Source organism: Mustela erminea, chromosome 1, assembly GCF_009829155.1.
Source record: "Mustela erminea isolate mMusErm1 chromosome 1, mMusErm1.Pri, whole genome shotgun sequence".
NCBI classification, from domain to species: Eukaryota; Metazoa; Chordata; class Mammalia; order Carnivora; family Mustelidae; genus Mustela; species Mustela erminea.
The window spans coordinates 62059554-62074045 of record NC_045614.1 but is presented as its reverse complement, the minus strand read 5'-3'; the positions used below and the strand labels follow the sequence as shown (position 1 = coordinate 62074045).

Genomic DNA, 14492 nt, shown 5'->3' with positions numbered 1-14492 from the left:
CACACACATCTGAACACATCCCTCCTCCTGCTTTAAAACCATTCGATCCAGCTGCTTCCTATTACCCTGAGGATGATGTCTGCGCTCTTTCATATGGCCCACAAGACTGTTCACAACCCAACCACATCTCCTCCCCAACTCCAGCACCCACAAACCTTAGGGGAAGTGAGACTTCACTTTGAAATCTCAGCCCCTATTACTGCATGACCTTTGTCAAGCCATCATCTCCATAGGCTTCAGCTTCTTTAACTATGAGGGATATGGAGGGCATAATGCATAAGATAATGGGTATAAAGCCCTTGATACGGTTTCCAACAAGTGTTTAACCCAGAGTAACTTACAACTCTAACTAGTGGTGTACCCATTCTTATGATCGGCCCTCTCTTTCCCCTTTTCCCCTTCCTAAGACAAAATCTAAATTGAATCCTCCATTGTCTTTGACCCAGAATATGGTGATCGTTCCCGAATACATCCAAGCTCCTTCCTGGGAAACTGCAATGGAGCTGCTCCTGGGACTAGTGAAGAATAAAATGAGGCCTTAATGTTCTCTTCCCCGCCTTCCTTTTGCAGAATGGAGGAGGAGCAAGGAATAGGGGAGAAAGTTGGTGAGATCAGAGAAGGGACTGGGGCTCTTGCCCCTGTGTCTTCCTTTCACAGGCTGGGATCATTTACTATAGCCAGGAGCAGTATTTCCGTCATGTGCAGCAGGCCGCAGCCTTGGGCCTGGAAAAATTCAGCAATGACCCCGTCCTACAGTTCTTTAAAATCTACGGGATCCTCAGGGAAGGTAAGGATTTGCCAGCATTGGCCTCCTGACCTAAGGCACTAGCCCAGCCCTGACACTCTGGCTCCACCTGGAATGCCTCCTTACACCCCAGCCGCGTGGCCATGGGAAGAGTCTTATACTCAGTGGCTAGGTTCCCAGGTTAATCCACGTGTGGCTGTGTAATACATATCTAGTTGACTTTTGAAACATCAGAGAGCTCACCACCCTTGCTCTGCCCCTCGGTTTCCCTATCTGGAAAACGAGTGGGTGGGTAGACATGACTGCATGCTTATTGGATAAATTCTGGACTTGGAACCTGGGAGCTGGTAGTGCAAGAAAAGGAGGAAGTGGGAGGTTTGGGTAAAGGCAAGTATGGTGCCGGAGCAGGGGGAGGAGCGATGCTCAAGCAGGTGCTGACTCACTGAGGCCGAGCTGGCCGAGCTGCCTACAGCCAACCTCAGTGGACACGGAGGGATAAGTGGAATCTATGGCTCTGCCCTGAGATCCTTCTTCAGAACTGACCACCCCGCCCCAAATCTTGGCCTCACAGGTGCCCCTGCAAGTACTCACAGGTGCATCCTCCAGCCCCAGGCAGCCTGGACCCTGGTGTCAGCAGCCCCTTCAGGGGCCACTGGGGATGTCTGGACCTGTTGGCCTTATGATTCTGGGTGAAGCCAGGTGGTGCTAAGCCTTGAGTCAGCTCTGACAAGGGCTCCCATGTGTCTGCCACAGAGCCTCCTGCCCTCTGGGGACGTAATCACATGAGCTTTCCTTTGCAGAGCACATCCAGGATGCCATTAGCAACCTGGAGAGCATCCGGAATCATCCAGACGTGTCCTTGTGCTCCATCATGGCCCTCATTTATGCTCACAAGTGCTGCGAAACCATTGGTGAGTGCAGCCATGCCCGGCAAGGCCTGGCCCCGCTGGGGAAGGCCGCCCCACTCCAGAGCTATAGCCGCCCAAGGGCCTGCCACAGGAGGTCGGTGCACCCGTGGCAGCACATGCTACTGGCCAGTGAGGAGTGGCTTCTGTTCCCTCCCCTTGGAGGCCTCAAGGAAGAGCCCCTGCCCATGTCCTGCTGAGTGGGAGCTGCAGGCAAAGAGCATGACAGTTGGAGGGGTCCTCCTTTCAGAGCCCAGGAGTTGGGAAGACACCCTGCTTTCCTTGCCCCAGACCTTGTGGAGACAAATCAAGTCAATATAAATAATTCCACGCATGGGGTGCCTGAGTGGCTCAGTCCTTCACTGTCTGCCTTCGGCTCGGGTCATAGTTCCAGGGTCCTAGGATCCAGCCCTGCATTGGGCTCCCTGCTCGGTGGGAAGCCTGCTTCTCCCTCTCCCTCTCTTGCTCCCCCAGATTGTGTTCTCTCTGTCTGTCAAATAAGTAAATAAAATCTTTTTTTTTTTAAGATTTTATTTATTTATTTGACAGACTGAGATCCAAGTAGGCAGAGAGGCAGGCAGAGAGAGAGGAGGAAGCAGGCTCCCCACTGAGCAGAGAACCCGATGCGGGGCTCGATCCCAGGACCCTGAGATCATGACCTGAGCTGAAGGCAGAGGCATTAACCCACTGAGCCACCCAGGCGCCCCTAAAATCTTTTAAAAAGTAACAATAGGGGCACCTGGGTGGCTCAGTGGGTTAAAGCCTCTGCCTTCTGCTCAGGTCATGATCCCAGGGTCCTGGGATTGAGCCCTGCATTAGGCTCTCTGCTCAGCAGGAGCCTGCTTCCTCCTCTCTCTCTGCCTGCCTCTCTGCCTACTTGTGATCTCTCTGTGTCAAATAAATAAAATCTTTTAAAAATAAATAAATAAATAAACAAACATTAAAATTAAATAATTAAATGATTCCACCCTTAATGTCCCCCTCTCTAGAGTCAGGGAAAGATTCCAAGACGCTGCCAACAACTATTTCCCCTCAGGATGGATTGTGGGCCTGAGGTACGGGATTCAGTTTGGTCTGTCTGCTCTGCAAACTGCTGGGCACAGGGGAGACAAGAGAAAGCTCAGACTGCAAACCCAAGTACTGGCGTGGGCGGCTGCTGCTGCAGTTTCCAGGCCCCAAGGCCCTCAGGGCCTCCTGTAGGACCGGGCAGCCCTCCTCCCTCTGACTCGCCCCCTTCCTCCTCTTGGATTCACAGACCGAGAAGCCATTCAGGAGCTGGAGAGCAGCCTGAAGGAAATCCGCAAGACAGCCAGCGCAAGGGCCATGTACTACGCCGGCCTCTTCCTCTGGCTCATGGGGCGCCACGACAAGGCCAGGGAGTACGTCGACCGCACCCTGAAGCTCTCCAGCAGCTCCAGAGAGGTACCTGCCACAGGGGACAGCACCTGCAGAAAGCAGCATCCCAACATATCCCAGTGGAGTGGCCGTTACTCCTACGGAGCACCCTGGGGCTGGAGAGGGCTGCATCGGGGCCCCAACAAGAGCCCAGGTCTCATAGGACCCCCCACCCACACTGTCTCGGGCTTTAGCTGAGTACGTGCTGGCATGTGTCCAGAGTCTAATCTGCAGACAGTTGTTCAGGGGCCTGGACTTTCTATTTTTTAAGTCTTGAATTTGTTGCCAACATTTTGAAATCAAAAGATTTTGACCAAAAAGCCCAGATTTCCAGGTTCTTTGGGATAGCCAGATGAGCTGGTTATGACAGGCATCAACCTTCCCTCCTTGCCATGGTCTGCTGGGTATCAGTGGTGGCCCACCCAGGAGAGTCTCACACGTGGTGGATTGGTACTGTTGCTAGAGTTTGAAGCCTCAGTCCCGGCTCAGTCTAGCTGCCACCTCAGCGGGGAGTGACCTCACCCCCCCAAGGGGGTGAAAATTGGTTCCCCGAGGAGGGGGTGAAAAAAAGTCTTGCTGTTTATGTACAAAACACAGATTTACATCCTGCATAGACAGATAGTATATCTGTGAGATTAAAATATCTTGGAGGGAGAGGAAATGATTAAGGGAAAATATCTGAATGGTCTCCTTAGGAGGGGAGCCATGGGAAAGGAGTTGAGAAACACTGGTTTTGGGCGTAACGCTTCAGGGCAATGTCCAAGAGACCCCCGACCTCACCTCCCAGGCCTGGCCACCCATCTGCCAGCAGAGGCTGGGTGAAGACTGGAGCAGAACCCTTGAGCTCAGAATGGCCCCTACTCACCCTCCAAGAAGACATTCCCGTCTCCTGCACAGTCCAGGTGCTGTGCTGGGCTAAGGCGTGGAGAGAGGAGGAGAGGCCATGCCCAGTGGCCTGCGGTGGCCTCCTGACCCCAGTGTAGAGTAAACAGGCAATGACAAGACAGGTGAGAGCATGTCAGTAGGGGCAGCAGAGCTGTGAGGGTCCCGGAGAAGGCCCACCCTCAGCCTGGAAGATCATAGAAGGCCTCTGACAGGAGGGTCCTCCTAGGCTGAGTTTGAGAGACTCATGGTGGTTAATCAGGTGAAGAGGTTTGGTTGGGAGCGCTGCAGGGACAGCGAAGTGAAGTCCCAGAAGTGGGAGGGAGCAGGGCTGCACTGAGGTCTGCAAGTCGGTGTGCCTACTTGCAGGTAGGCACTTGCCGGGTCTCGGGGTACAGAGTGATGGGGGGCGGGGGCCATGAGGCTGGAGAGCTGGCTGGGTTCTGAGAGGCTGTGCAGGACCAAAAACTTAATCTTCTGTCTTGTTCTGATCCCAGGGCTATGTGCTCCGAGGCTGGGTGGACCTCACCTCAGACAAGCCCCATACCCTGAAGAAATCCATTAAGTACCTGGAACAAGGAATGCAGGACAGCAAAGATGTGCTGGGGCTGATGGGAAAGGTAGGCAGTGGAGGGAGGGAAAGGATCTCTGCCTGGGCCCCTGGAGCCAGGGAGCCTCTGTCTCCCAGCCTTTACCTGGCCCATGAGGAGCAGGGGCCCAGAGAGGATCAGGGTCACACAACAGCCCAGAGCCCACTTGGTTCTCACAATCCTGCCTGCTCAGTCTGGGTCCCTGTCTCATTCTGCATGGAGTCTGCTCTGGGTCCGTCCTTTTTTCTCTGCTTCTTTCTGTCACGCTTTCTCTTCTGACCTATAAAGTTCAGTGTGCCATAAGAGAAGGGAGGTAAGTGTTTTGTGTTTTCTTTTTTTTTTTTAAGATTTTATTTATTTATTTGACAGAGAGAGAGAATGAGCACAAGCAGGGGGAATAGCAGGCAGAGGGAGAGGGAGAAGGAGGCTCCCCGCCGAGCAGGAAGCCTGATGCGGGGCTCAGTCCCAGGACCCTGGGATCATGACTGGAGCTGAAGGCAGATGCTTAACTGACTGAGCCACTCAGGCACCTGTTTTGTGTTTTCTGATCTCAATTTAAATTAAGTTCCTTTTTTCTTATGTGACCCCCCCGAATCAATCCATGAAGGAAAAGCTAGCCCTCTGATTCTCTTCTCTTAGTATGTATCTTCTTAGAAAATGAATATGTACTCATTAAAAAAGCAGATGGCTAAAAAAGTCAAAAGATGACCTCCTTCACAACTCCCCCTCCAAACAGCTCACGTGGACATTTAGGACCTTGGTGTCTTCCAGTCTTTTTTACTAGCATGTGGTTCAGAGGGTGCCTTAGAAGGGCTTTCTGGGAAGTGGAAGCCAGGGAGAGCCTTGTACAGCAGTATTCGGAGCACCCTTGGGACCAACACCTGTGGGAAAAGGGACAGAAGCAGGACTGGGTGGCAGGAGAAATTGGGCTGTGACACAGCCCTAGCAAAGGCCTCAGCCAACTTGGGGTTCTAGAGCTGGGGTGGCCTATCCGTGACCTCCTCCCTGGCCACGTGCCAGGTGGGGGCTGCCCCTGCAGACGGGTGTGACCTGGCACAAGGCTGCTGCCTGTAGCCATGGGTGACCCAGCGGGTAGGCCTCCCAGAGAGCTATCAGGCTCCAGTTCTTCTGGTCCTGAAGGTGCTCCCACGGAGCGATGGGAGATAGTGTTGTTATTTAATTTAATTGTAATCATAAGGCATCTTATCACTCGAGTTCCTTTTCTTCATGTAAGATTTTGTCATAAGCCCCTGTCATTTTGAACAGCTCCTTCAAGCCAATCCCCTATTGTATGGCCCTCATAAAATTTGCCAACCCAGATTATTTTCAGTTTACACTTATAAACTGAGTGCTGCAGTGAGCACATGTATGCATAAATCTATCTAGAACAATCCTCCTCTTGTTCTTAATAACTCTCTTGAGGGCAGGTTGCTGAAGGTCTAATGTAAGCTGTCCCTGTCAGAGTCCAGTTTCAAGTCCTTTGGGAGCATTGCTCTCTGCCCTTCAAGCACCTGGGGCATGACTCACTCAGGAGAACCTGGGGGCTGGCACTGGCCTGCAGAGGCCAGAACCCCAGCCCAGTAGGCCTCAGCAGAGAAAAGCTGCCGCAGCCCCCCTAAGAAGGGTTTTGCCTGCAAGTCGGAACTGACCCTGGGCCCGAGTGAGCAGTTTTCAGCAATAAGCTTCAAGAAAGTGAATGGCAAATGAGTGAGCCCAGCACCCTCAGGTCTCCCACCAAGGGCAGCCTGCACATGGCCTTGCCATCTCCCACACTTGCTAGGCCTCCCCCATCTCCCCAAGAGCCCTTGCCTTGCCTGTCGAGGAACCCAAGCCTTCTGTGGACTTTGATCTGTGACTCTGAGGGATGACTCCTTCCCGCACACCTTACCCCCGAGGCCTTGGAAGGATTCCTTGGCCCAGCTGAGGGGACTTGCATGCCCTGTGTCAGGTTCTGCTCCTGTTCTGGTAGAGACCCAGACACCTCCAACCTCCCTCTGCGGGCACTGATGGAGGCTTTTCTCCTGGGCTTCCAACAGGCGACCTACTTCATGTTGCAGCAGAACTACTCGGGGGCACTGGAGGTGGTGAACCAGATCACTGTCACCTCAGGGAGCTTCCTGCCTGCCCTGGTCCTAAAAATGCGGCTGTTCTTGGCTCGACAGGACTGGGAGCAGACAGTCGAAATGGGACACAGGTGAGCAGCAGTTGTCAGCTGACACCACCACACCCATGTACCGATGCTTTCCTTTTTTTTTTTTTTTTTGGCAAGCCGAGGGTGCTGATATGTTCCCATCTTACAAGCTGGGGAGATGGGAGACATCGTGTATTTGATGGAACAAGACATAAAAGTAAATACTGTCAAGAGAGGAGGTATGAATAGTGAGTGATGTGATCATATTGGGGGGGGGGGGGCACAGGGAGGCTGTGGCCTCTGATGGATAAAGAAATGGGCATATCTAGAGATAAAAGCATATTGTTGGGGCACCTGGGTGGCTCAGTGGGTTAAAACCTTTGCCTTCAGCTCGGGTCATGATCTCAGGGTCCTGGGATCAAGCCCCGCATCGGGCTCTCCGCTCAGCGGAGAGCCTGCTTTCCCCTCTCTCTCTGCCTGCCTCTCTGCCTACTTGTGATCTCTGTCAAATAAATAAATAAAATCTTAAAAAAAAAAAAAAAGCACATTGTTTAGGAGACAGGTGGAGGGAATGACCTAAGGAACCCAAAGCAACCAAGGCTACAGGGCGACAAACAGTTGCCTCTAAAGAATGGTGGGTAGGGGGCTATAAAGGGACTGTTGCTTTATTTAATTGTTTTAAACTATCGATATGATATACTGTAAAAAAAAACTTCAGGGGCAAGATCATTGGTGACCGGGAGACCTTTCAGCTGAGGCCGGGTCCATCAGCCAGACAGTAAGAGCTGGGGAGTTCCTGGGGCTTTGGGAAGCCAGACACCAAGTTGGGATGACCTTAGAGTACTGTCATTGTCGATAGAAATAAAGACCACTTAGGGGGAGGGATGTTTGATGGAAGGTTTTCTGAGGATGGAATTTTCTAGATAATTGAAGCTTGTCTCTAAACTCTAAGACTTGAACTACTTTTATTAAGTAATTCTAAAATGTATGCTACTAATTTTCTTCCTTAAAAGAGTTAACAGACTTTGAGTGACCATAGGGCATCACTCTGATTTGTTACTAAATTGTAGTACCATAGTTCATAGTTCAAAACCAAAAGCAAAAACCAAAACCAAAACCAAACCATAGCATAGTTCAAAACCAAAACAAAACACAAGTGGACCTCTTCCTTTCCCATGGAGGGATGGTAACTCCTCTGATGATCATCCCTGGAATTTGCATCCCAGAGAGAGGCACCTGGTAGCAAATGAACATGATTCGGGCCTGCTAAGCCCACAGGGGCCCCCTCGTGCAGTGCCTGTGTGGGCCTCGGCTTCTCTATCCCATAGTTGACACCTGGCCAGTGTCCTTGGCAGGAGTTGGGTCAAGAGCTTGCTTTGGAGGCCTGGCCTTCAGCCAGCAGAATCCTGGGAGCACCTGGCTGAAGGCCACAACCATGGTGTGTGCAGTCTCCCTTGGCCAAGGCCCTGCTGCCCTGCCCACAGGGAACAGTGTTTAGTGCCAATGGGCTGAGTCCCATACCCAACTCCTTCCCTCCTGGAGGTTTCCCCAGCTGTGGTGTTCATAGAACTCCCCCATTGTTTTGTATTTTTTTAAAAAAAGTTTTTAAATGTTTTTTAAAGCTTACTTATTTACTTACTTATTTAAGCAACCTCTATTCCCCTCTACGTGGGACTTGAACTCATAACCCCAAGATCAGCAGTTGCATTCTCTACTGACTGAGCCACCATTGTGGGTTTTTTTTTTCTTGTTTTTTAAAAGATTTTATTTATTTATTTGACACAAGGAGAAAGAGAGAGAGAGAGAGAGCACAAGCAGGGGGAGCATCAGGCAGAGGGAGAGGGAGAAGCAGGCCCCCCCTGAGCAAGGAATCCAATTCAGGGCTTGGTCCCAGGACTCTGGGATCATGATCTGAGCCAATGGCAGATGCCCAACCAACTGAGCCACCCAGGGGCCCCAAACCATTGTGTTTTAAATCTTTGCCCCCTCTAGATGTGTTTCTCTTTCTATCCCTAACATTATTTATTTTTCCCTTCCCTCTTATTTTTCTTCATCTACATTAATTTGTTTCTTTTATTCATCTTTTTAAAGACCCAGTTTGAGTTTTGTTGGTGGTGTCTATCACATCTCTGTTTCTACTCTGTTAATGTCTGCTCTTTATGATTTATGGGCCTGTTCTGCTCTGGTTTTCTAACTCTTGAATCAGATGCCTGGCTCATCCATTCTCAATTTTCTTTTAGGATATAAGTGTTTTTTTTTTTTCAAGTTGGGAGAATATGAGTGTTTAAGTCTGTGGATGTCCCTCAAGGTACCATTTTAGCAGTATCTACACATTTGGATTTGATAAATTCAGTATCCTTTGGCTCTAAGAATTTTCTAATATCCATTCTGATTCCTCCTTAGTTCACAAGTTATTTAAAAGTTTGGTTTTTTTCCCCAAATGTATTTGGTTCCTAGTACCTTCAGAATCACTATAAAGGGTTAGAACCGTTTGAATGCTGACTGCCTAATCAATCCTGTTAGAATCAGAGTAATCCTCTAGGAAGCACAAGGCCTAATCAATCCTGTTGGAATCAGAGTAATCTTCTAGGAAGCAGAAGGCCATCCCTGACCAGGATGAAAAACGGGAAGTTTCCTATAAAGAAACAAAATATTGAACATCCCATAGTATATATGACCAGAAACTGTGTCTTCACAGTGACACATGATGGAAAACAAGCGTCCTTTTTATCATACAGCTGCAGACAACCCCCCAACCACCTCTCCACCACTCTGGGACCCTAGGACCACAGTACCATGATCATGTATGTGAGAGTTGGAATATGAATAGGCTTCTGTCACAAATTACCCCAGATACATGACTTAAATGACATGAGAAGTTATTCCTCTCTCAGGTAAAAGTCTGGGTGGTTGGCTGGGACTGGGACAGCAGCTTAACTCTGTAGGGTCCCAGTCCCCTTCTGTCTTACTGTTTTACCATTCCTAGGATGTGGCTCCCATAAAAAGGAAAGAGAAGAAAGAGAAGGTGAGCTGTAAGAATACAGCAGGATGTCACCTGGGGTACTTGTGCTCACACACTATTGGCCAGAACTTAATCACAGGGCCACCACTGAACTGCAGGGGAAGCTGGGAGATGTAGTCTTTATTCTGGGTAGCTGGGAGCCCAGCCAGACTAGGGAGTTCCATTATTAAAAGGAGAAAGGGGGGTGCCTGCGTGGCTCGGTGGGTTAAAGCCTCTGCCTTCAGCTCAGGTCATGATCCCAAGATCCTGGGATTCAGCCCCACATCGGGCTCTCTGCTCAGCGGGGAGCCTGCTTCCCGCCCCCGCCCCCCCCCCCGCCATTCTCTCTGCCTACTTGTGATCTCTCTGTCAAATTAATAAATAAAATCTTAAAAAAAAAAAAGATTTTATTTATTTATTTGACAGAGAGAAATTACAAGTAGATGGAGAGGCAGGCAGAGAGAGAGAGATAGGGAAGCAGGCTCCCTGCTGAGCAGAGAGCCCAACGCGGGACTCCATCCCGGGACCCTGAGATCATGACCCGAGCCGAAGGCAGCGGCTTAGCCCACTGAGCCACCCAGGTGCCCCAATAAACAAAATCTTTAAAAAGTTTTTAAAAAAAAGGAGAAAGGAAGACTGGATATTTTCAGACAATCCTGAGTGGCGGCCACACGGTGCTAGCCTGGCCTATGAATACTCCCAGTTCATGTGGCTCCTCTTCCTATTTCAGAATTTTAGAAAATGATGAGTATAATATCGATGCCTGCCAAATCCTAGCCATGTATGAGCTTGCAAGAGAAGGAAACACGACCACAGTAAGTTCTTTCAAGACTTAGGAGTTGGGCCTTGGGACAAACACAGCCTGGGGGAAAACATTTTGACAACCCCCATCCCCAGCACCTTGGAGCGTGCTCCCTGGATCTCCGCTCCCTCCCTTCTCCCTCACCTACTCTTGTAAGGAGTTCAGGGGGTCTGCTCTGGTTTGCTCTTTGGGCAGGCAGTGAGCGTGGCTCTGGTTCTGCCCTGAGCCTGGGCAGGTTCACCTGGAGAAGCCCCAGGCTCCTCATTTGTAAACTGGAGATAATTCCAACCACTTTGTGAGGCTGGTAGAAGGACTAAGTGGAATGACATGTGGGAGAACTTGGAACAGTGCCTGATTTGGAGAAATGCCATTTTTTTAAGGAGTGGACTGGAACTGCTCAGGTATTGGCCAGGTAGATCCTAGCCCCAGATTTGCTCCTAAGCCCTGTAGTTTTTCCAAAGAAAGCCAGAACAGTCTTCGAGCACAGTCAGACACATCTGGAATTCTTCATGAAAACCTCAATGCCCAGACAGGTTTTTATTTTCAAGAAGAGTTTGTGTTTCCAGTCATAACATTGCCTTTTTGAATAATTGTGTTGCCTCGGTAAAGGGTGGCAAATCAGGAGTCTGTAAGGGTTTCATGATGGGAAGAGGAAGCTTCTGGTTCCTTCTGCACAGCTCTGAGTCTATGGGTTTTGTGGGGCGGGGTGAGAAAGAGGGTACACTCCATATTTGGGAGGAACCCTCCACAAGGGCCCCAGTGCCATCTCTGGGTAGGAACAGGAGAATAGGGCCTGTCCTCAGCTCTGTGCATCCCCAGAGCACTGGGCAGTCTTCCTGGGGCCTGGCCTGAGGGTTAATCCCAGGGGCGGAGTTAGCATTAATGCCCATCCTTGACCCCCCCACCTCAGCCCCTGGGATTTACCCCTCTACCCAGGCTAACCTTGCTTATATCTACTGAGCAGAGTAGTCCAGCCCCATCCTGGGTTTCCCTTCTGGCACTTCTTTGCAAAACTCCCCACTCCTGGGTAGGGAAAGGACAGAGGCATCCACTGGAAAGAACACAGGCTTTGGAGTCAGTCACCCAGTTGGCTGAATGACCTCTGGCAAATTCCCTAACTTTTCTGACCCTTTGTCGGCTAGACTGGAAAGTCCAGAGAGTTCTAGTGACTTACAGGGTCGTGGGGAGGATTCATTGGAGTGATGGAGTGGCACAGTGTGGTGACTCCCGTCAACATGGAGTACAGGCTCAGGGCCAGGGACCCACCACAACCATCTGCTCTTAGAGCCAGCCCAGCTGGCCAGTGCGCTGCCGGCCTGGGGGGCTGCCCTTGTGTACACCATGACAGCTGGCTCCGGCTCTGGCTGGGGGGATCTGAAAGGGCAACTTCTCTTCACAGATCCATGAACAAAGGGGTGGTGCCAGCTCTTGGCTGAGCAAGGCTCCCGAAAGATCCACCTACCGGTTTTAAAATAATACCGGGCTTACCCCAGCCCAGATGAATCCAAATCTTTGGGGCTAGCTCCTGGGTGTGGGAACTTCTCCCAGGGGATGCTAACGTACAGCAGGGTTGAAACATCTGCCCAACTCCCATTTTCTACTTTACCTTTGACCTTGTCTGTTTTGTCTCCCACAGGCTACCAACCATGTTAGAAATCTGATTAAGGCACTGGAAACAAGGGAGCCTCAAAATCCAAGCCTCCATCTTAAAAAAATTCTTGTGATTAGCAGGCTGGTAAGAAGGGTCTTTCCAGGTTTTTGAATCATGCTTCTTGCTGTGTTCCTAAGGGGAGCGCTGTGGTCCCCTGGAAGCTGCCTGGGTACCCTGTCCTCCCCTCTCTGGCTCAGACTTGGCCTCTCGGGTTGATGGCCCATGCCCAGTGGCCCCTAACTGCCTCTGGCCAATAGCTGGATCATGTAGGCTCTGTATCTGGGCCCAGATGCTGCTCAGAGACACTGTAAAGATGAGCGCGATGGCATCTGGAAGTGCTTTTAGAGTAGGAGGTCCCTTATTTGGGGGAAGAGGGAAGTATTATGTCTGTTACATAGCAGAACCATACCCAGCCGTGGCTCGGGGTCCTGAGATACCCGACTGCCATATTCTCTCTATGAAAGTGTCCTGGAAAGGCAGGCCTGCCTGTACCTCTCTGACCAGACCAGGTGCAAAAAGACCAGATTGCCAAACAATTTGCCTCTGTCAGACCCTTCAGCCCAAAGCAAGATTAACTAGAAGGAATCATTGCAAAACCTGAGGTAGCTCCGGGGCCTTGGGAACCAGAACCATGGGGTCAAGTGCCACGGGGACACCATCTTTCCCACAGAGACACAGATCTATGTCTGATGCTCTCTGCTCATTCTGCACATCTGGCAGGGAACATGGCTGCTCGCAGCCTTCTGGGCAACTTCCCATATCGACGGGATACAAGAGCTTCTGTCACCCAGCTTCAATTTTTGAAAAACTTCTTGGTGACTTGGACCAATTACTGTGGTGAGACAGGAGATGGGCCCTTTGGAGGGCCCTGTGCCTGGAGGCAAGTTCCACAGATGTGGCCAGGGTGAGGTTCTTTGGAAGCTGGACAACTGCACAGACCCAGCTGTGGGTTGCGTGCAGCCTTTGGGCTCTCCTGAGCAACTGAGATGTGCCCGTCTCTGATGTGGCCTTGTTCAGACAGGCTGCACTGACTGGTTTCCCTAATCCCATGTGTCCATTCCTCACAGTGTGGGAAACACCAGGCGATTCTCCGGCTGGTGTGCCCCTTCATGGAGCGTGCATTCGTGGCCACACCCTCCTATGCCCAGGTGGCCACAGAGCTGGGCTACCTCTTCATCCTGCATGACCAAGTGAGGGAAGCGTCTCGGTGGTACTCGGAGGCCTTGAAACTGGATGGGAGCAGTGTGGCTGCCTTAACAGGTCTCTGCAGGCTGGGCAGGGTGGGGGCATGGGGGCACAGAAGGCAGGGAGCAGGGTAGCATCCATGAATCCAGAGGAGAAATGCTGGGAAGCATTCTCTCTAGAGGGTGTGTGAGTTTGGGGGTACATTGTATGACAGGGGCACCTTTCTGTGACATATAAACAGATAAACCCATACTCCAACAGAGGCGGAGATGGGCTACCTTAAGAAATAAGTAGACCCATTTTTTCCCCCAGAGAGCTCCAGGAAATACAGAAATTAAACAAAAACAAAAACAAAAAAGCAAAGCAAGCTCAGAGTCATTGGAGGCTGAGAGCAAAATAGGCCGTGGGGCAGTGGGGCAGTCAGTGAGATAATGAGATAACTTACTGGAGGATTGGTAGCAACTGGAGAATGCAATCGAGGAGACCCTTAAGGGGGGGGTGGGGCGGGGCAGGAGGTAGCAGGTGGGAGCCCCTGATGCTTCCCACCACCATCAGAGACATGAAGGACAAAAAGACTTGCTGCTCCACACAAAGGCCACATCCCCTGACATTCCCCCACTTGGCTCAGTCCTTCCCCACTTCCTCTTTCAGGGGAGACCCCCAGCCAGTCAGCGGGGAGGGAAGTCCACCGGCCTGAATGGCCATCCCACACACCAGCCTGGGCCAGTCCTGTCAGGTGTGTGCTGGAGTCACCCTCTCATCTGACCTGTTTTGGAAAATCAGTGACCTTAACAATTTGGGAAATGTGCCTTAGCTGCTAATACTCATCAGTCTAGTCCATTTGTAAATCTGCTAACGCTTTGAAAGAGGGGCCAGGTGGGACATGGAAAGCCACAGCCCTCTGAGGAGCAAAGTTAAAGCCAGTTATAGAAAAAGACGTCCCCCTCCCCCACTAAAACACCTCTCGTGTTTGCAGAGGCTTTACATACAGTCAGTACATAAAGAACAGGCTACTGTGAAAAAGGGTACAGGGAACAAAAAAGCTACCGAAAATTAAAAATATGATTGCAAAGTACAAAATTCCATAGATGAGCCAAATGGTGGGATGGATAGTAGTGAAAACCAAGATGGTATAATTAGGAGGACAATCAGGAATAAATACACTGAGATGACCAGAAAGTACCTATAAAAGAGGAATAGTAAGA

The 14492-nt window shown here is 50.7% G+C and overlaps 1 protein-coding gene across 5 annotated transcripts in view; it reads left to right on the top strand.

Annotated features, from left to right (window-relative positions):
- TTC21A (tetratricopeptide repeat domain 21A) overlaps positions 1 to 14492 on the top strand; it is a 35619-nt gene that overhangs the window by 729 nt on the left and 20398 nt on the right. For all 5 annotated transcript variants that reach the window (XM_032347830.1, XM_032348088.1, XM_032347935.1 and 2 more), the window contains exons 2-9: positions 658 to 787; positions 1546 to 1656; positions 2906 to 3072; positions 4425 to 4547; positions 6554 to 6711; positions 10380 to 10464; positions 12088 to 12186; positions 13170 to 13362. In XM_032347830.1, coding sequence (XP_032203721.1) covers positions 658 to 787; positions 1546 to 1656; positions 2906 to 3072; positions 4425 to 4547; positions 6554 to 6711; positions 10380 to 10464; positions 12088 to 12186; positions 13170 to 13362 — 1066 coding nt within the window. The remainder of the gene's footprint in view (positions 1 to 657; positions 788 to 1545; positions 1657 to 2905; positions 3073 to 4424; positions 4548 to 6553; positions 6712 to 10379; positions 10465 to 12087; positions 12187 to 13169; positions 13363 to 14492) is intronic.